At 40.9% G+C, this 19,082-nt stretch overlaps 2 protein-coding genes across 5 annotated transcripts; one reads left to right on the top strand and one right to left on the bottom strand.

Annotated features, from left to right (window-relative positions):
- On the top strand, positions 1-841 carry ciiih10orf53 (chromosome III C10orf53 homolog). The gene is made up of 3 exons (XM_010745161.3): positions 1-159; positions 262-381; positions 461-841. Exons 1-3 carry the CDS (start codon positions 66-68, stop codon positions 523-525), a joined length of 279 nt encoding a protein of 92 aa, XP_010743463.3. The 5' UTR covers positions 1-65; the 3' UTR covers positions 526-841.
- Positions 842-907: 66 nt separating this feature from the next.
- ogdhl (oxoglutarate dehydrogenase L) lies at positions 908-17,902 on the bottom strand. Of its 4 annotated transcripts, none has more exons than XM_019267927.2 (24): positions 17,717-17,902; positions 17,370-17,600; positions 16,493-16,716; positions 15,989-16,159; positions 15,116-15,218; positions 12,768-12,883; positions 12,518-12,672; positions 12,025-12,171; positions 11,842-11,932; positions 11,573-11,752; positions 11,354-11,482; positions 10,937-11,116; positions 10,701-10,853; positions 9,970-10,072; positions 9,740-9,868; positions 9,175-9,325; positions 5,898-6,025; positions 5,634-5,812; positions 5,377-5,448; positions 4,666-4,791; positions 3,726-3,798; positions 3,467-3,630; positions 3,214-3,368; positions 908-3,103 (listed from the first exon to the last, which is right to left on the bottom strand). In XM_019267927.2, exons 3-24 carry the CDS (start codon positions 16,712-16,714, stop codon positions 2,980-2,982), a joined length of 3,051 nt encoding a protein of 1,016 aa, XP_019123472.2. In that variant the 5' UTR covers positions 16,715-16,716; positions 17,370-17,600; positions 17,717-17,902; the 3' UTR covers positions 908-2,979. The 4 variants fall into 4 exon arrangements, with proteins under 4 accessions (XP_019123472.2, XP_019123473.2, XP_010743483.3 ...); XM_019267928.2 differs by having other exon boundaries at positions 17,370-17,569; XM_010745181.3 differs by having other exon boundaries at positions 17,426-17,902.
- Positions 17,903-19,082: the final 1,180 nt, after the last annotated feature.

The following is a 19,082-nucleotide window of genomic DNA, read 5'->3' as shown; positions in this document are numbered from 1 at the left end:
CACATTTTGGAAAAGAGGCTGTGTTGGTGCATGGTGTGTGACAGTTACCATAGTGACCACAAACAATGCCGAAGAACGCGCGCGTCACACTTTACTACGGACCTTATGAATCCAATGGAGTCGTAGGACACAGGAGCTTCCGCCTGCAGGGTCTACAGGGTATGTTTCTTCTTCCACCTTGAGTCCAATCAGTCAGATACTTGCATGTTGTCTGTTTTTAGTCGAGGTCACTAAACACTGTCCGTCCAAACATGTCTGCAGCCGCTCTGAGAGCGCGCGGGCACCAGTGCGTCATGGAAGAAACGCGCGAGTGGAACATGGTGGAGCTCGTGGTCAGCGGGGAGGTCGTCTTCAGCTGTGATATAAAGCAGCTGCAGTTTGGTGAGTACATGTTACACTGTGTCACTGCGTGGAACAGAATCACTGTTTAACAGCATGGTGTGTATTTTTTTCCCTGAAGGTGGAGATGGAAAACTAGACCCTGTTTGCAGTGAGGCTGTGACTGCTGTGGACAACGCTTACTGAAGAGAACAGAAACCTACAACTTAGATTTTAAATAAAAAATAAATAAAACATCCTTGTGCATATATATATATTTTTTAATTCTACAACTCAGTCCAATAAGACTATAATTACTTGTACTTTCTTTTTATTGCTGCATGAATTCACAGGTGTGCTGTTGGTGATGGGACAGTGAATTATTGCTGAGGCTAACTAGTGTTAGTAATTTGATAAACTGCAGATTTGTTGGGGAATTTGCGTCATTAAAGTACAATATAAACTAAGATTGTACCTGCGTTGGTCCCATGTCTTCTTTTGGTTTTAAGACATTTAATTTATATTGTGCTGCATGGTGCATATACAGTATCAGTGTTGTGTTTCTTTCTTTACCCCCCTAAGTTATGTATTTTTACCTTTATTTAACTGACACACAGAAAACCTAGTTGTATAATTCTAGCCTTAACAAGCTGTTTTCTGGGTCTCTGGTGAATCCAGCATATGTAGTTCACTGTGTACTTTACTTAATGAGGAAAGGCTAATTTTTACTCCGGTGTCTTTGACAGGTTGAACAGGGCAGGAGTACTCCACCTATGTATTAGTTTTATTAAAGCAAGGTTATGAAGGGACACACATTGATTTAATAATGGCCACAGGTGACAAATATGGAATAATTGTAAATTAAAGCAACAGCACAGTAGTAGAGTATAATAGTAGCACAACTAGAGAAGACTGACTGACTAATGTCAGCCACACAACAATATCTATCTCAAGTTTGCTAATATTGGGTGCATTAAAATAAGAAAGGGTGTAATTAACTTTAGCATATGAATTAAACTTTTCATTTCATTTAATATGTTCTTTAAAAACTTACTCACACTCTTTAAAGTCTCACTTTCCAATACACAATAGCCTTTCCCCCCCAAGCATCATCTGCAGCCACAAATCATGACCAAACCATGTCATTACACTTAAATATATTTTATTGCATATCGTATTATTCCCAGTGTAAGTGCAGCACTATCATGTTGTGCATATGTTTCAATACTCTCATTTATTTTCATTAAAAAAACTCACACACATAAACCCTTTTTTTAAAATCATTAAATATGTAAAATCACTTTTGTGCATGGCTTATTGTTAAATGTGCCAGCTGGAAGTGGAAAGGTAAAGCTAGAGTAGAGTTAAACAGGAAGGATGGTTTTGTGGAGCATTTCTAAGCACAGTGTAACTAATATTAATTCTGTCAAACACCAGGAGATTTTAATGTGACAACCAGGCGTCAATATTGCTCTCAAAGCATCCAAAGCTTTGCTGTGTTTAAGTGCGCAGTTTTTGTGCGTGTGTGTGTGTGTGTGTGTTTGTGTGCATCCCTCAGCCTCCAAAGAGGAAGCCGAGCCTTATGTCCTACGTAGAAAACATGGCTGCAAGTCTCTGTGCCAGCTGGTTGATGTCTCTTGGTGAAGTGAGGTGTGACAATAAATACAGACTCCTTCACTAACAGCTAAGGTAGCCAAAGCAAATACAGGCACTAAACCTACCGATGTGTTAAATTTCATAACAGTCTTCATACCTGTGATATGTGATTCATATCAATTGTTTAAGTACACCAGTTGGTGCTTTATGTGCATTTCATAGCTTCTGCTATTCATCTACAAAAATAAATACAAATACAAATCACTACTAATAATATATATGAGTATTCAGCATAGCAGCAAAGGAGGTATCTACTGTATTAATGCTACTCCAATAACAGTGATTGTCACATGTGTGAATGTAATTAGGAGTTCAACTAGGTGACAATTCTGTGATTAAGTGATTATATTTGATGTTTGTATTTTTTTTTTTTTAATAAAAGGGTTGGAACTGTAGCACCATTTAGTGACTGAAAATGTGAGTTAGTTCTCTTTATACTTTGCTTATTCTGTAAAATCTCTCAAAAAGGTGCTAAATAGTGTTGATTGGATAAATTGCAGATTGTTCCAGACTACATATCACCCGATCCCATAGACAGTTTGAAGACTTTTGGGGGATTATACAAATAAAAAAATACTTGATTTCGCTTGACATAGGGCATGGCCAGGCAAAGACACTGAGCATCAGAGGAAAACAATTTGTCGTCCTATCCTGTGTCGTGTGTCACAGTGAAAGACAAGTGATCAGACACTATGATTTGTCAGGTTTTAACATATATCAACACGTCTCCAAGTCACAGCAGAACAATGATCACTCAATCTGACAGACGTGATCATTTTAAATGACTTAAATATGGTGCAGTCTGATGCAGGCATTAGCCAGTTAGTGTTGCCAACTTATCTTTCACATAAGATTATCAAGGGTTGAACGTATGTTTGCTAAAAAACACTAGGCTATGCTCCAGATTGTCATAAAGCTAAAAATGTGCCACATCAAGACTTGATAAATAGATGGTGTTTGGAGATGAAACTGCACCTCCAGCCTGGTTCTTGTTCCAGTTCTCATTTACAAGTCCTTCCCCTGAAAGGCGCTCAGGTTGAAAGCTGTGTCCATGAATCTCTTCAGCTCATTGAGGTGGGTGGACTTGTTCCCTGTAGCAGGAGCAGCTGCAGGGTCCCGTCCCACATACCTGAAAGAAACACAGAAGGTCTGTCACTCATGACAGGAGTTCAAACCTTTCAGCTGATTCTCTAAGCACATTTAGAACAAATTGGGTGGCAAGTGAACCGAAACACTTACCAAATGGATTTCTTGTTGGCCACCACCGTGAGGAAACGTGGCCGGACGTAATCATAGTAGCCCATGTTCTTGTGCTCCTCCTGACACCAGACCAGCTCAGCGTTGGCATATTTCTCTGCCTCCGCTCTGACCAGATCAAACGGGAATGGGGAGATCTGGGGGGGAAACCAAAAAATAAGTGGATGAAGAAATGACAAAATTGCATCACTCTCATTTCTAAAAAGTGCAGAGACAGAGGAGATTGATTAAATACCTGTTCAAGTCTGATGATGGCGACGTCTTTCTCCATTTTTTGCTGTTTCCTCTCTCTAGCTAGTTCATAGTAGACTTTGCCAGTGCAGAAAATCACCCTCTTCACCTGGGCTGGGTTTTGACTCGCGATGCCTTCGTCTGGAATCAACCTCTTGAATTTAGTTCCTGCAGACATTGAACATGACATGTTAGCTGTCACAGCAAAATAATATTTATGATGAAGTAAAGTCATAAATATTTATGATTAAGTAAAACTCCACCTTTGGCAAGGTCATCAAAACTGGACCTTGCATCCGGGTGTCTCAGCAGAGACTTAGGAGTGAAAATAATCAGCTTTGGAAAAAGGGGGAAAGTTTCTGTCAGTGACAAACAACAGATTGATCCCATCATCCGTATCTTCAATGTGCACATTGAAAAACTCCAGAGATAAAAGTTTTTATCTCTTTTCACGCTAATTTGTTGCCACCATATAGCACGCAACATCAGCATTGGGAAAACAAAACATTTCTTTAACAGTCAAATAAATAAAAACCCTTTGTGCTCAGCCGACCAAGTCCAGAATTTCAGAGTTTTTCATAAAAAGAAAAACAAAAACAAAAAATATCCCCTGTTGGCCTCCTTGCTAATTTGCTCAGGAAGTAATTTTCTCATGCTTCATGAAGCATTGCATTTATGTGCGACAGGGGATCAGTTAAGACATTCACTGTGGCTGAAAAAAAGAGCTGTGCATATACAAAACTGAGAACCGCTTTACACCTCAAAACTTTCTACCTTAACTAGTTCTACTTCAGGGGTTCAAAGTACTAATTAAGAACATATGGGACCACATTTGCATTGCAAATGAGCTAGTTAAATACTTTTAATGGTTAACAAACTGAGATTCTTTTAGAAGCATGGTTGCATAGTATAGTTTCATAACAAACTAATTTTGACATGTTGAAGCAATTAACAAAAATAAGACATAAGACATTGTACCTCTCATGTTTTTATATTTAATTTCATCTGAAGAAAAGATAAAGACAAGGGTTATGTCTTCTAAACATCGGTATGTGTTGCCAAATGACCATCTGGACTTTTTATAGTATGCTTTGGATTTTTCTTTGAGGAAAGCAGTGGCGTATATATTTCAATGCAATCTATGTAACACGATTTCAAAGCAAAACACACATAAAATATAGTGAAGATGACGTTACACTTTACCGGTTTTCTGAATGGCAGCAGAATCTGCCGTCTGAGCACGTGACAGTAGTTTGCAGGCGTGGAGCAGTTGACCACAATCCAGTTACAGTCGTTCAGCTGCTGCACTTCAAAATCTCCACTGAACTCCTTCATTAAAAAAACAAACAAAAAAACATTACAAACAAATTATAAATGTTAAAGCTTATTGAAATGTAACTGTATGTAGACAAATTTAGTTAGTGTTGGTTGCAACAATGTTTTTTTTTTCTTCATGATTGGGCAGGAGATGTAGCACTGCACTGTATCTCTCTCTCTTGCACACACACACAGGACAGAGAATGTTAATCCCTTATTATGCTTGCACTAATAGTTTGATCAATATCCCATCTGAAGATGAATCTGGTAAGCTTCTGCTGATACAGCCACTGTGGTTTCCTCCTTGAACATTCCCCTTACACCGGCTCACCCCTGGGACCTGAGTTAGTGCTGAAGACCAACACTTTGGAGACTATAATGAAGAGACGTTTCAGCTTCAGAGAAATTGGCAATCATCACTTAAGCCATCACTTAAGCGGGGCGTCGACGTCAGCACAGCCAATAAAGCAGAAAGCTATTGCATGTTAATGGTAGCACACTGCAATGCACTTCCTTTGCCATATATCACTGGGTAATCATGTTCCTCAAACCGGTAACCATGTGAGCCATAATGTGTAATTGTTCATGTGAACGTACAGGGAAGTGATCGGGATCATCTTTGCTCATTTGCAGGAAGCGTTCAGGTCGAGCTGATGAATGTTCTGGGCCCTGAGGACAAAAGACAAGAAAGGCAGAACACTTAATGATAAAATAGAAAAGGAATCCCACTACACATTTACTCTAGGAACTAGAAACTGTAGTATGTTTCTAGTATGTCTAGAAACATACTACAGAATGACACACTTATTCTATTTCCTAAAATAGAATAAACAATGTTTATTTTCACTTCTCACCATTCCCTCCATCCCATGTGGCAGCAGTAGGACAATACCATTGTTGCGGACCCACTTGGCCTGGCCTGGGCTGATGAATTGGTCAATAATACACTGCGCTGTGTTGTGAAAGTCTCCAAATTGGGCCTCCCAGAGGATCAGAGCATTTGGACTGGCCATGGCAAAGCCAAGCTCAAACCCTGAAGTCACAGTCATTATTACACAAAGCTACAAAATGACTCTTTTAAATAGCATGCTGTATGGCCAGAGTGACCGCAGTCTTACCTAGTACTCCATACTCTGATAAGGAGCTGTTGCAAACAGTGTAAGGAGCCTGGTTGGCCCACAAGTGGTTCATAGGAACACAGATACGTTTGTCCACCTCTTGGTCGTGCAGAACATGATGACGGTGACTGTAGAAAATAAGAAGCAGAGACAGAAAGGACTGAAATCGGTCATATTGGAACAAGAGTGCAATCTTCAGAGACACCTAAATGCTAAAGTCAGCATGCTCACAAAGAAATTCCTAACATGGTAATGTTTAGCAGTTAGAATGTTTACTGTGTTCTCCATCTTAGTTTAGTGTGTTAGTAAGTTAACATGAACATTAAAGTCATTGGGATTCATCAACCATGACAATCAGTTACAGTCATTAACATTTCTTGAGACATGCTGCAAGTCAAGTCGGTACTTAAAAAGATTGTGGCGCATATAAAAAATAAATCAATGTAATGACATCATCTGTTGCTAAGATCACATTTAACCAAAAAATAAAAATAAATAAAAATCCATTAAAAGTGTAAAATAAAACAGATTTTTGAGAACATTTGAGAAGGTTGACTCACTAAATGTTTTTTTAAAAAGATATATTTTTGAGCTTTATTTTTGATGGTGACAGGAATGATGGGAAAGTGAGATGGGGAATGACATGCAGCAAAGGACCGCAGGTTGGATTTGAATCCTGATAAATCAATCACCTAAATGATAATCCATTATTGACTATTGATTTAATAACTAATCATTTTACCACCAGTATTTAAAAGACAATAAAACAATATTACCACAAAAGTTTTTTCACAGCTCTGAGCTTATATGATGGTGGTGAAAACAGGTTTTCTAGTACAAAAGGATTTCTTTAAAAATATTTTAACCCAGTAGATGCACACACATACACACAGCTCCAGTTCTGGCCCATAAAGATGTCCATTAAGAGTGCCCTCCTCTCTCCTCAACCTCAGTCAGTCTGAGGCCCAACAAGACTTGATGGGAGCAAAGAACCAAGCATTAACAAGCTCTGCCAGTTCGCTCGCTCCTCGTGTAGGAATCAGCCTTCAAAACCAGCACGATCAGACAATCACTTAAACCCCTTTAACATCACTTTAATGACATCTACACACAGACACACACAGACACACACAGACATGCAGTGCTAGAGGTTATGTAATGGTCAGACGGAAGAACTGCAGGAAATAACTAAAATCTATTGATTATTATCTTGAATAAGATGTATTACCTCCTAGAAGACTAGATGATCATGATTTGAGTCCTTTGAATAACATCATCTATAATTAAGGACTAATGAGGGCATATAATGTACTGTATAATTGTTTTGTTTGATCCTTGCTCCACATTTGCAGAATATGCACCTTCTCTTCAAGAAATCCTTTGATGAAAGAACAAAATCGAGAGCATCCAGCATTAATTGAGGTAACGCACATCATTTTACGTTTCATTTTCTTAAGCCGCTCACCCACAATCCAAACAGGACCCTCACAAGAATGAGGTCTTTCACAGGGATTGCCTCATAAACTGCATGCCTACCTCTCTCTTGCTTCTTTCTTTCTTTCTTTCTTTCTTTCTTTCTTTCTTTCTTTCTTTCTTTCTTTCTTTTCTTTATTCTTTATTTTCTTTCTTTCTTTCTTTCTCTCTCTATCTCTCTCTCACACACACACACACACACACACACACACACGTACACACTTTCTCTGCCTGGGGGCCCCATTAGTCAGGGAAAGGGGTGCACGGCGCAGCGCATGCAACCCACCCAAACACAACGAACTGAATCCATTAGTCCACGCGGTTACGTACATCACAGAAACGCAAGCAGGCCCACTCAACTGTATCATGCCAATATGCTCAGCTCCTAAGAACTATGAAGCCAAACAGAGTAGTGAAGGGGGTGAGAGGAAAAAATATATAAGGGGTGGTGATAAAGGGGGTGAAGTAAATCTGAAATACAACAAGAAAAGAACTGAACTGACACCGAAAATGATTTAAATAAACAACAGGTGATAGAGAAACAAAGGGGAGATCTAATGTTGGACTGCTGTTTTTTTTTTTCCAGGCAAATTACGTTGCTGAAGGGGATAGTGGACTTGGAGAAGTAGATGTCAGTGGTAAATGTGCGGCAAAAGAAAAAGCCCCATAGCCTCTGGTTAGTTAGTGTGATGTATGTCGCTGTGAGCCAAGAGGGGGTGGGGTGTGGGTGATGGCGGCTTGGTGTCAGTGAAGATGGGCTGGTAGAGAAATGATAGGAGACAGATGAGACAGGCGCAGTGAAAGGGGGAGCTGGTTTTGTTCATGTGTCACTCGTTCCCTCCATACCATGACAACACCATGTGGGCTTCACAGTTCCCAGGAGACTGTGCTGGCGTCTTCTGTTTGACAGACTCGCTGTGCCACCCTCCCCACCCCTCCAATTACTTAATTCACTATCTTTCGGTGACTGTTTCCTACCCTTTATCTCTGGTCAGGTAGGCTGAGTCATTGTATTACTGAGTAATTAAAATAATTTTTACAATATTAAGGATATTTTCCAGTATCAGTACACTTTTTATCATAATAAGGCAAATGCAGTGTCGAAATGGAACAAGCATCAAATGCTCCATGCAATAAACTGTGCTCCAGCATTGTACATTAAATGAGAAGAACATCTCAATATAAACCAAAAAGTGTTATTAACCACCCAGACAAATTAGAATGGTTAAATATATCGACAAGTTTATGAAATTAGGTGTCAAAATCAGGTAAAAATGAGCAGGGTTCTCAGCTCCAGCACTGTGGGGGCGTGTTCGCTGAAGGTGCCACGCCTACTCGTGGGAGCAGTCAAGCAGCAATTTTAAAGCGACTGAAATGTGTCAGATGAGTTCAGAAAATAACATGACTAACTTTGAAACACTCTGAGAGAGATTAATTAATCTCTATCTCTCTGCCAGGGGTGCAGGCGTATGCTTAGGGTGGCCTCAGAATGTCATCGATCCACCCTTTAAGATCGCCCAAAAAATCCTGTACTGAAAACTGGTGAACTCCACATTTCAGTGATATATTGTCCAAAATCTTTTCACATGTTTTACTATTACTATTTTGCAACATATTTTATGTATTTTGAAAGAAATGACCTTTACATGGACTTTAAGGATCCTTTAGCACAACAGATCTGCGTACCGGTCACCAGTAGGTGAACAGACTGTGGTGTCAATAGAAGCATTAACACAAGAAGGCACAGAGGTGTTGCCTTGTAGAGGCAACAATGACTTCACAGTTGCATTGGACATGGACTCACCTAAAGGTGCCCCGCTCTACATCCTGCCCGCTAAGTCGTACATGGATGTCATCTTTAAGAAGGGAACCAAAGGCCATGTACTCTCCTAATGCCCAGTCCATCTGCCGATTCTTCACCAGGTCTGCTCGACCACGCAGGATACGAGACACACCTGGAGATCACACACACACTTATGAGAGCACTGGGAAAGGGAGTGTAAAGTGTAATGGACTGACGTACTGTATTGTAAATAACATTAAAAACCCTTGTGGCAGTCTTAATTGCTATAGATGAGCCAAATCAGCTATGCAGCCTGAACACCTGCTGTTAGGATGGGATGGGTTTTGCAGGTGAACAGCTTTAAGTTACTTAATATCATCCCTGTAAAAAATGAAGTAACTGTGGCAATGATGTTTATGTATTTTATGGATCTTTATCATTAACTTAAGATCCAGCAGCATGCATTTCATATTGTTGCCTTAATGTGTCATTGTGTGGATTCTTAGCAGAGCATGTCAGTATCATTACTACAATGCTGTCAGCCTCGCCATGACTCTGTTTTCCAGAACAAAGCAACCAAACTCACCAGGATGGATCTTAAAATCTTCCAGGGGCACTGAGCTGGCTGTCTGACCAATGTGCTGCAGAACCTCTTCATCCAGTCCTGTGGGGACATAGCTCATGCTCTTGGGCTCCCCATCTGTTGTAAAGAAATCTACACACACACACACACACACACACACACATAGAAACTATTCATAGAAAAAGCCAAAAGTCAATCAAAAGAAAAAACCTGAGCTTGAATTACTTGACTACCTGGCCAAGGGGAGTCAAGCCAGTGTCGAATGTGTAAAATCTTTTCATCCTTGGAGCTTGTGTATGCCTCCTCACATATCTTGTCATATTTGGCAACTTCTTCCTGCAACCACATTTGGAAATGTGTAATAGGGACAATGAAAAATACCACATTTTATCTGATACAGTGTTTGTTTACTTCAGTTAAAGGACTACAGTTGACTAACTAAAAGAGTGTGTAGCTGAGACAGAGACAGAGACACCGCTATTAGAGGAGAAAAGTCTCCACCAGCAGTAATGGTCCTGCCTTGCCATATTATAAATGGGGCTCTTGCAAGAGTCCAAATAGCAGGCCACACAACAGAAAACAATGTCCATCAGAGAGCAGCTGCAGTATTTCTCCAACATGTGATAAAAAAAAAAATGTTCAGAATGAATGTTACAATCAAAGTTTCTGTTTTGGATGAAGAACCTGAGCAATTCCATTGAATGCCGGCAGAATCCGAGGTATACTTCAACTTCATTGGGCAATATATACTCTATGTGAGGGATTGTGAGACTATGTGATTGAACTGAGGCAGTAAATTGAAACTCAAATACAGCAGTGCTGGCACAACATATTTACTCGAAGGCTAGGGTAATATCTAAGTGTGATTTAAGGTACATAGTCGAACGAGTGGTGAAACAGCATACAGTAGCAGCAGCCAATATACAGTATATTTAAGAAGAGCAAATAGCATTAGATCACAAACCTCAAATTCCTGCAGCGTCACCACACCCTCAACAATAAGCTTGTCAGAGTACTTTTTCAGCACATGCTCCTGCCGATGAATCTGTTTGTACATCAGCGGCTGGGTGAACATGGGCTCGTCCATCTCATTGTGGCCAAACCGTCTGTAACTAACCTGTAAAGACACATCCGAACCATGTCTAAGCATGTACTGTACAGAACTGTGTTGTCCTGTTTCCCAACAGGACTGTGACTGACCAGGTCAATGACGACATCTTTGTTGAAGGTGGTCCTCCATTCTGCAGCCATCCGGCACACATATATGACAGCCTCAGGATCATCGGCATTTACGTGGAAGATGGGTGCATTGACAACCCGAGCCACATCAGTGGGATAAGGAGAGGAGCGGGCCACTCGAGGGTCTGTAGTGAAGCCAATCTGAACAACCACAAGCCAAAGCCCTACTGTTACAAATAACATTTATTACACTTATTATTAATAGTTCCAGAGGTAATACTTAATAATAATAGTAGTAATTATGGTAGTAAAATTATTACTGTTAGCAACAGCATTAGTATTATTGCCAGCATGTAAGCAAATTCTAAAGTATATGCATTCTGCTTAATAGTAAAGGTGCCAGGTCACATGTTAGAGTGACGCCAATCTCTCCAGTACCTGGTTGTTGACCACCACATGGATTGTACCATGTGTGGTATAGGAGGGGAGCTCACTTAAGTGAAAAGTTTCATACACAACTCCTTGTCCAGCAAAAGCGGCATCACCATGTATCAAGATGGACATCACCTGGAAAAAAATCACATCATAAACACAACAGGACAGGTAACACGTCGTCTACAAAATAAGCCACCGTGTACCAGGTACAATAACTGTTACCTTCTTTCCCTGAGTGTCTCCTCTGTAAAACTGCTCAGCTTTGGCCTTGCCCTGAACCACTGGATCCACTGCCTCCAGGTGGGAGGGGTTCGCCATTAGTGACAGTGTGATGTTTTTGTCCGTCTCACGGTTGATCCTCTCATGGTACATCCCGAGGTGGTATTTGACATCACCTGAACCCTACAGATGTAGAAAAAGGTTGTGAAAGAAACCATCCTTGGTATCTGCTGAATGCTTTGCTCGACATCACACATCAGCAGTTCCCTCACCTCATCAGCCGCCTCTAATTTGGGATCAAACTGACAGAAGATCTGATCCAGGTCCTTACGGATCACATTGGCCAAAACATTCAGTCGACCCCTGAAAGCAGAGTTTACAACGTCTACATCAAACAGAGAAGGACAAGAAATAGCTGTGTGCAGAGATGTGAGGAAATGTGGAGTACACAGTACCGATGAGGCATCCCCATGATCACACTGTCGATGCCTGCAGCGCTCGACTTGTCAATAATGGTTTTAAGGGCAGGGATGAGAACTTCACAGCCCTCCAGACCAAAACGTTTCTCTGAGGACCACTTTCTGGCCAGGAAGTCCTCAAACCTGGACATAATAAAGCTCAGTTTACAGCAGTTCAGATGATGAATGTTTTTACCACTAACAGGCAGCTTTACACAACTGATGTGGAACAATACTTTAAAACATCAACAGAGCTTGTATTCAAGCTTTTAACAAATATATTTCAGAACCGATGTGTAATCATAGTAGAGATCATTCATCATAGATGAAGATGAGCTCACATGAAGAATAGGGTGTTTATCTTTCCAAATATATGCATGTACAACAGTTTTGTTTATGTTATGTGAGGCTCTGATGCAAGCTATAACTAAAGATGAGGCATTGTGCTGTCATCAAAGTGTAAGTCAGTGGATGTTTATTTATTGCTGACCGTGTGGATCTTATCAGGCGGGCTAGCAAAGTTCTCTTCTCAGCATTAGTGAACTGCATGATTCCTGGAGTCTCAATTTTCTGACGAATCCACTGACACTGGTCCACATTGTTAATGAACATGAACTCGACCCCTATGTGACCGCAGTAAGATGTCTGAAAAAGAATAACAAACAGCATGGTGCAGTGTTAAGGCTTTGCTTCATCATTAGACACATGTGAACACAAACACACACACACACACGAAATACCTCCAGTCTGTGTATGATTTCTTTTAGAGGAAGAGTGGTGTCCTCTCCTCCGATGAAGGTTGTCGGGGGGAGTTGAAAGCTTCTATTCAGGTCAGACTCATCAAGACCATAGTAACCTACGAGAACACAATGTGAAACACAGGGTTGTTTAAGGCTTTCCAGATAAGCTTACAACATAACTTAGTGACTGGACCTGAGCACATATTCCATGTCTTAACAAAAAAATAATTCAAGCTATAGAGGTAAGAAGTTATTAGCTTCCGGGGAGAAAGTTTTTACAACAGGGCTTAAGGAAAACATTTAAACTAAAGAACATCCAGAACAAATCCTTCTCAGCACAATAACATTCATACCACAAAGACATGCCTTCATCCAAGTTTATTCCATGACCTGAAATTTTAATATATTTCAGTTGTCAAGATCTTAAGTTCTTCCATTTCTTCTGATATCATGTGAAGGCAGCAGACATCAGAGTGAAGAGACCAAAAATATCCACAAAACAATTGAAGGATGGTTTAATTGTTTACCAAGAATAAATGTCAAATAATTAATGATTCCAGCTTTTCAAAAGGAAAGATTTGCTGATTTGATTTGTTTTACAGTAACGTCACTACATGAATGTCTCGGGTTTTGGACTGTTCGTCAGACAAAAAAGCAAAAAGTCGTCACCTTGGGCTCTGGGAAATTCTGACTGACATTTTTCACTGATATTTTATGAACTAAATGATTAATGCTTTAATTAAAAATAATAAAAACCAAGAAATTAATTGATCATGAAAATTGTTACCTGCAGCCCTAACTGAGATGGCAATTTTTTTTGAAAGGCCTAATCACTTTTTGAGTTGGACATTTCTGATGAATAGGACAGTACTGCTCTCTGCAAACCCTCCACTTAAATTCTGATCAAAGTCATTTTTTGTTTTTGGTTCTGAAAAAGAAAATGCAATTGTATACAGATACAGCATCCGCAGCCCCATATAAGTTTCTGTGCTGACAAAGCCCACCTGAGAGAGCTGGTCAAGCTCAAGATCTCAGGCAACATAAGAGGAGACAGGTGCAAATCATATTAGGAACACAGCAAAGACAAAGGGGGCCAAGAATAGACTCCTGTACTATCAGCTGACCAAATAAGGGGCCATGAATACTGTCATTAGCTTTCATTAGGGAGCTATAGCCCTGGTGACAATACATAATGCGACGCTATGTCCTGACAAACTGATCACTGATAACAGCAGCCAACAGAAACAATGTCTCTCTCCCTCTCTCTCTCTTTCTACCAGCTATTACTGTAGACTTCGATCGCTTTCTGCGGCAGTCCCGCATCCACCTATCCTGTGTCTGCTAAATGAAATGGAGAATGACAAGAGCTGGGCCTGAGATTAATGACAGCATTAGGCTGACCAACCTGTATAAGGAGCTGGCGGAGAATGTGATGAGGCCTTTTATTCTTACACTCTTAGGTCTGATGAGTTATGCAAGTGTGGACCAGAGATGTGTGTATGTTGTGTGTATAGATGTACATGTATGTACTGTAGAAACCCTCAATGGGATAAAGAAATGTTGAAATACAGAGCAGGTATATAGTGGTACATGTAACTAGTATGAGGCAAATTAAGCTTTTGAAGTAAACCAGCCAATGAGAATAATATGACTGAAAGTATCTGGGAGTTAATTAGAAGGAAGGATTTCTATAGTATCAATTTAATCAGCATATATACTGCCTGTTGGTAAACTCCATATGCCTTTAGTTAGGAAAGAGGGATAAGATAAGAAGTTCTTTACCTCTTCTGTATATAGTTTAAACTAGATTAACATATTAAGCCTCAGCCTCTTGTGTTAGGCCTCTGCTCGAAAATGACATTACCAAAATGAATAGAGTATATCTCTGCAACTACAAGGTCTATTTAAATAATTTTGGTGTCATAATAAAAGGGAACACTTTGTATGTAGTATGTATGTCACTGGCTCAGAGTAAATTAAGATGGCACACAGCATAAATTAAAGATTTCATTGCCTTTCATTGATTTCATGCCTAGTAAGAATTCACACTTTTACAATGAGTATCTCTTTCAAATCATGCAGTTGCAGCTCTAAATCTAAATCAAAGGATAGAAGCATATGTGGACATTATCCTTGCCAGGTTTGAGGGTTCCCCAGTTGAGTGAGCCTGGGGATGAAGACGTGCATTTAGATGGCAAGTTTACGTCTCTGTATCAGTATTCTTGAGATTATACAGCTTGTTGTACGTGGACCTGTTTTACGTAGCCTAAGGTTATCAAACTACTTCAATAAATGACGACAACAATGTTGTCATCCTCCTTGGTGTTTGTGGGAGTTGTGAGACTCACCTAATTTATCAATGGTGGTGATGAGGTCAGAGGGAACGAAGGAGTCCAGGTCAGCCTCCAGGATTCCCAGAGGGTCTAACTGGGCTACGTGGTGACCACGAATCTACACAGAGAGATGGGCAGAAATGTGAAGGAGGAGAGAGAAAAGAAAAGATGGAGGAGAATCAGAAATGACAGGCAAGAGACAATAAGATTCAGCAAGAGGCTACCATCTTGATGCTGAGTACAAACAGCTGGAGAATAAGCTAACACTCAGTTATAGGTCAACCTCTCAGAGAAAAGAGCCCCATGGGAGTGCTTTTATGTCCATGTACACACACACACACTCGCACACACACCAGGATTGCAACAAGCTGGGAATAAAAGTGACGCCTTTGCCAAAAGACAGAATTTAATAAATCCCTCGGATAGTTCCTCGAATTAATTTGAAGGCGAGGGGAAATGTTACCACCTGTTTTGTTTAAGTAGTCTCTTTGATATTTCCATTTTTAAAAAGCAGCCAGGGTAAGTAGGTTAGAGTTAATCTTGCAATTTGCATAACCTCTTGCAGTGACAAACAAATTGTATATTCCTTTTAATACAAGGACGCGCAGTATAAACAGCTTTCATTGCCAGTTGCATCTGTTTTGGCAAGTCAAGTGGAGTTTGTTTGATGCATTTTTCACACACACATCGGAGATACAAATAGTCAGCCAGCGTTTGCTCAAGGTACATGAGATCTTAATTCTGTCCACAGACACAGCATTAAGATGGATGCCCACAAGATATGTGATTAATCTTTTAATTTGTAAATAACATTTACAAACCATACCATACAAACTAATTGCTGATGTGTGTGTGTGTGTGTCTCACAGCTGGGCCTGGTGAGTGTACCTGATATGCTCTAATGAGAGTGTGCACAGCCAGGTGGTCCTCCACCACTTTCTGTGCCATGTCTGGTGAGTGGGACAGCACTCGGCCCTGGAGCAGAGCGGAGGGGCGTCTCTCACCCGCCTCGCCAGACGGACTGGAGGCCTGGATGTTACGGAAGAATGCGTCCCAAGACTGGAACACAGAGAAAGACAGATCCAGGAGAGGCAAGCAGGTCCATCACAAACATGGGCCAGAAGTATCCCTGCTGCTTACTGAGTGCTAGGTTGTGTGATGACAGGGCAGTGAAAGGCTGGATGGATGGACAGCCAAGACACTGCACACATATTTGTAAATGGCCCCAGGCATTTACAAATACCCTCAACATATCTGGCCAGGGATATGTTGAACTGTGTTTCAAAAGCAACTAATTAAGACTAATTAATTTCAATTCTTGGGTAAGAACAAACATTTTTATTATGTTATCCACTATTATAAAAAGAAAGGGCACATGTTACACTGTGTTACCTCATGGACGTTTTTATGATCCTCTAGCCAGGCAAAGTACATCTCCTCCACATAGCTGGAGCTGCTGGTCACCGCTGAGGGAATAGACGCACTCCCGGAGGAGCAGCCTCTCCTGGGATCAACCCAGCGCCTGGTCGGGCCTCCTCCACACCCTCGCAGCCACTGACACCCCCCGACACGCCCACCCCTCAGCACACCCGCTAACGCCCGAAACTGACTCATGGCTTCAGAGAGACAAAGTGAGAGAGAAAGTTGGAGGTTAGCGACAGTTAGTAGCAATTAAAAGCTTCAGATGCAGATATTTAATTGGAAAACATTTACGCATAAAAAAAGGTGCAGGATTGAGTTTGACGTAGCATTTTTATTGCATATCACACATGGAGCATTATTTCAGCTGCTAAAATGATTGTAGTTTGCGCACAGGTCGCATTAGCGTACTTTTCGGACACTATTAGGGCGCACAGGCTCTTTATAGACGAAACAGGCTTTACAGGTGTATATTTTCGATGGCATTTCCACTGATCGAAGCTGCGTATATTTAATTTAAAACCTCTGCAAGAGCAAACACTGTACGGCCACGTAACGGCCTGTGCGTACTGCTGCGTAAAGCCCGCAGCTACAAAAAAAGCGCGTCCCAAGTATGACGGCTTACTACTGCAGTACCTACCCGCTGCTAAAACTTCCTCACCTTTTCCTACAGGATGTTTCTACAGGCTTCTTCGGGCTACATCGCCGACATCAACGCTAAAACATTGCCTGTTTCATTCTAGGTCTAATCCCTCAACGTCAACTTAAATCCTCATAATCTATCCTCGGCTCAGCCACTGGAAGGAAAAAAGGAATCTACGCTTTGTTTATTTCTAGAAATCACATTTACCTTAAGACTGCACAGACTCTACTGTCATCGCCGAAGGGTGCAAGTAGGACAGGTACCTATGAAGGTGACACAGATCCGAGCGCACACACGGGTTGACACGTCTCCCCCCTCTGGTGGGTCAGGTGGTGCTTCTGCACATAGAGGAGCCTGGTGCACCCTCACAAGGTGCCTGTGGTGCCTTGGTAACGGCCACACATCAGCTCAGGGACACAGGGGAAGGAAAACAATCATCTAACTTCATTATAGTTCCAGGTTTCAAATAATAAAACAAATTAAAACTGATCAGAAATCAATCGTTTGTGGTGTTTTGTTTATAACAACATAAGTTTCATAATCAGAATACTTACTTAAATCCCATTAGCAGAAATCTATGAATCCGTCCATATGCAGGCAGGTCATTTTTCCCCCCTCTCATCACACACATATGTCTTCCTTCTCAGTGTTAATTATATGAGCCAATTAAACTTTTATAAAGGCTGAACATGAGTCATTTGAGCAAGTGGTTTCAGATTGATGGGCTTCTACCTTGAGTGGGTTAAACAATAAGATAATTGGCCCTAACTCCCTCCCTCACTCCCCCCTCACTCCCCCCTCTGTCTTCTCCCTCCCCAACCTCCCTCTCTTTCCTCATCTAGATTTTCATCATTCATACTCGCTGCCACAGAAGGAACAGCATTATCAATCATGCCAAACACACCACTGAAAAAGAGGGGAAAAATAGAGTGGGCATAAGATGCAAGAGGATCTACCAGGCAGAGGAGTGTAGGTCTGAATATCAGAACATCATATCTGTATGTGCTTTTTAAACTGGCAAACTTTGTGCCTACTATGATCAACAGCATATTGTATATAATAGCAATAAAGCATAAAAAAATATACAGTGTATGTACTATGCTTTAACTGTAAAACACAAAACAATGCTCAGTGTTCCTTCACAGAGAGTTCCTCCCCTTTCAGTATTTGCATGTGTTTTGCTGCTGCTCTCCTGACTGACCTGGAGAACGAAGGGTCAGGCAATTATGAACTGAAATGCCATTTTGCTGTAGTGACTTTGCCGCCTGACAGAGATGGAGTGAAGACCAGTTGCTTTCTGGCGTTTTATTAATAGTGTTCATCGATGAAAAGACCTGTGCCGCTGGGTAACATTGCGGGCATGATGTTAAATTATATCCCGTTTAGAATAATTACATCACTAGACAGGACAAAAGTGGAGCGGCTGTTCAGTATTTGAAACATTTCTCGCATATGGGGAATGAAACAAGCTCTAGCCTCCTAGTTCTAGTTGAAATGTGGATAACAGTTGAAATATGTCATAGTTTATATTGACTTTGGTTATTCATTTGTAGGATGTGCCTGCTACATTCTGCAAATGTTCTGTGTCCAAATAAATCCTTGACTCCAGGAGACACCTATATCCTAAATAAAGTTCACATCCAGGTGACCCAGGCCGAACAACAGCCATCAATAATTAAGCCTGCCAAACCAAACTGACTTTGCACAGTCCACAGCTCATCTGATCAATGTCGGGCTCAGTGCAAAGAGCAGGAGAAGCAGATGATGTGTAATCCACTTACCATAGCCGAGCCTACACACCATGGAAGTCCACGTCATGAGGTTATTTAGGATCCCTAATTCATCTAATAAAGCATGTTTGGAGACAGAATCAAATTTGTCTGAAAGCTCCTTGGTACATGTGCTGTCACAAAAATCAAT

This window comes from Larimichthys crocea, chromosome III, assembly GCF_000972845.2.
Source record: "Larimichthys crocea isolate SSNF chromosome III, L_crocea_2.0, whole genome shotgun sequence".
NCBI lineage: Eukaryota > Metazoa > Chordata > Actinopteri > Sciaenidae > Larimichthys > Larimichthys crocea.
Note: the sequence above shows the minus strand (reverse complement) of the source record. Positions and strands in the feature narration are given on the sequence as shown.

What these genes read in the sequence shown, in the direction of transcription:
- ciiih10orf53 (XM_010745161.3), top strand. Translation starts at nt 66, where the DNA reads ATGCCGAAGAACGCGCGCGTCACACTTTACTACGGACCTTATGAATCC. An exon ending in CCGCCTGCAGGGTCTACAGG is followed by an intron (nt 160 to 261) that starts GTATGTTTCTTC and finishes ACATGTCTGCAG; the next exon opens with CCGCTCTGAGAGCGCGCGGG. An exon ending in TATAAAGCAGCTGCAGTTTG is followed by an intron (nt 382 to 460) that starts GTGAGTACATGT and finishes TTTTCCCTGAAG; the next exon opens with GTGGAGATGGAAAACTAGAC.
- ogdhl (XM_010745181.3), bottom strand. Translation starts at nt 16,714, where the DNA reads ATGAGTCAGTTTCGGGCGTTAGCGGGTGTGCTGAGGGGTGGGCGTGTC. An exon ending in ATCATAAAAACGTCCATGAG is followed by an intron (nt 16,160 to 16,492) that starts GTAACACAGTGT and finishes TCTGTGTTCCAG; the next exon opens with TCTTGGGACGCATTCTTCCG. An exon ending in GCCAACAAGAAATCCATTTG is followed by an intron (nt 3,104 to 3,213) that starts GTAAGTGTTTCG and finishes TGTTTCTTTCAG; the next exon opens with GTATGTGGGACGGGACCCTG.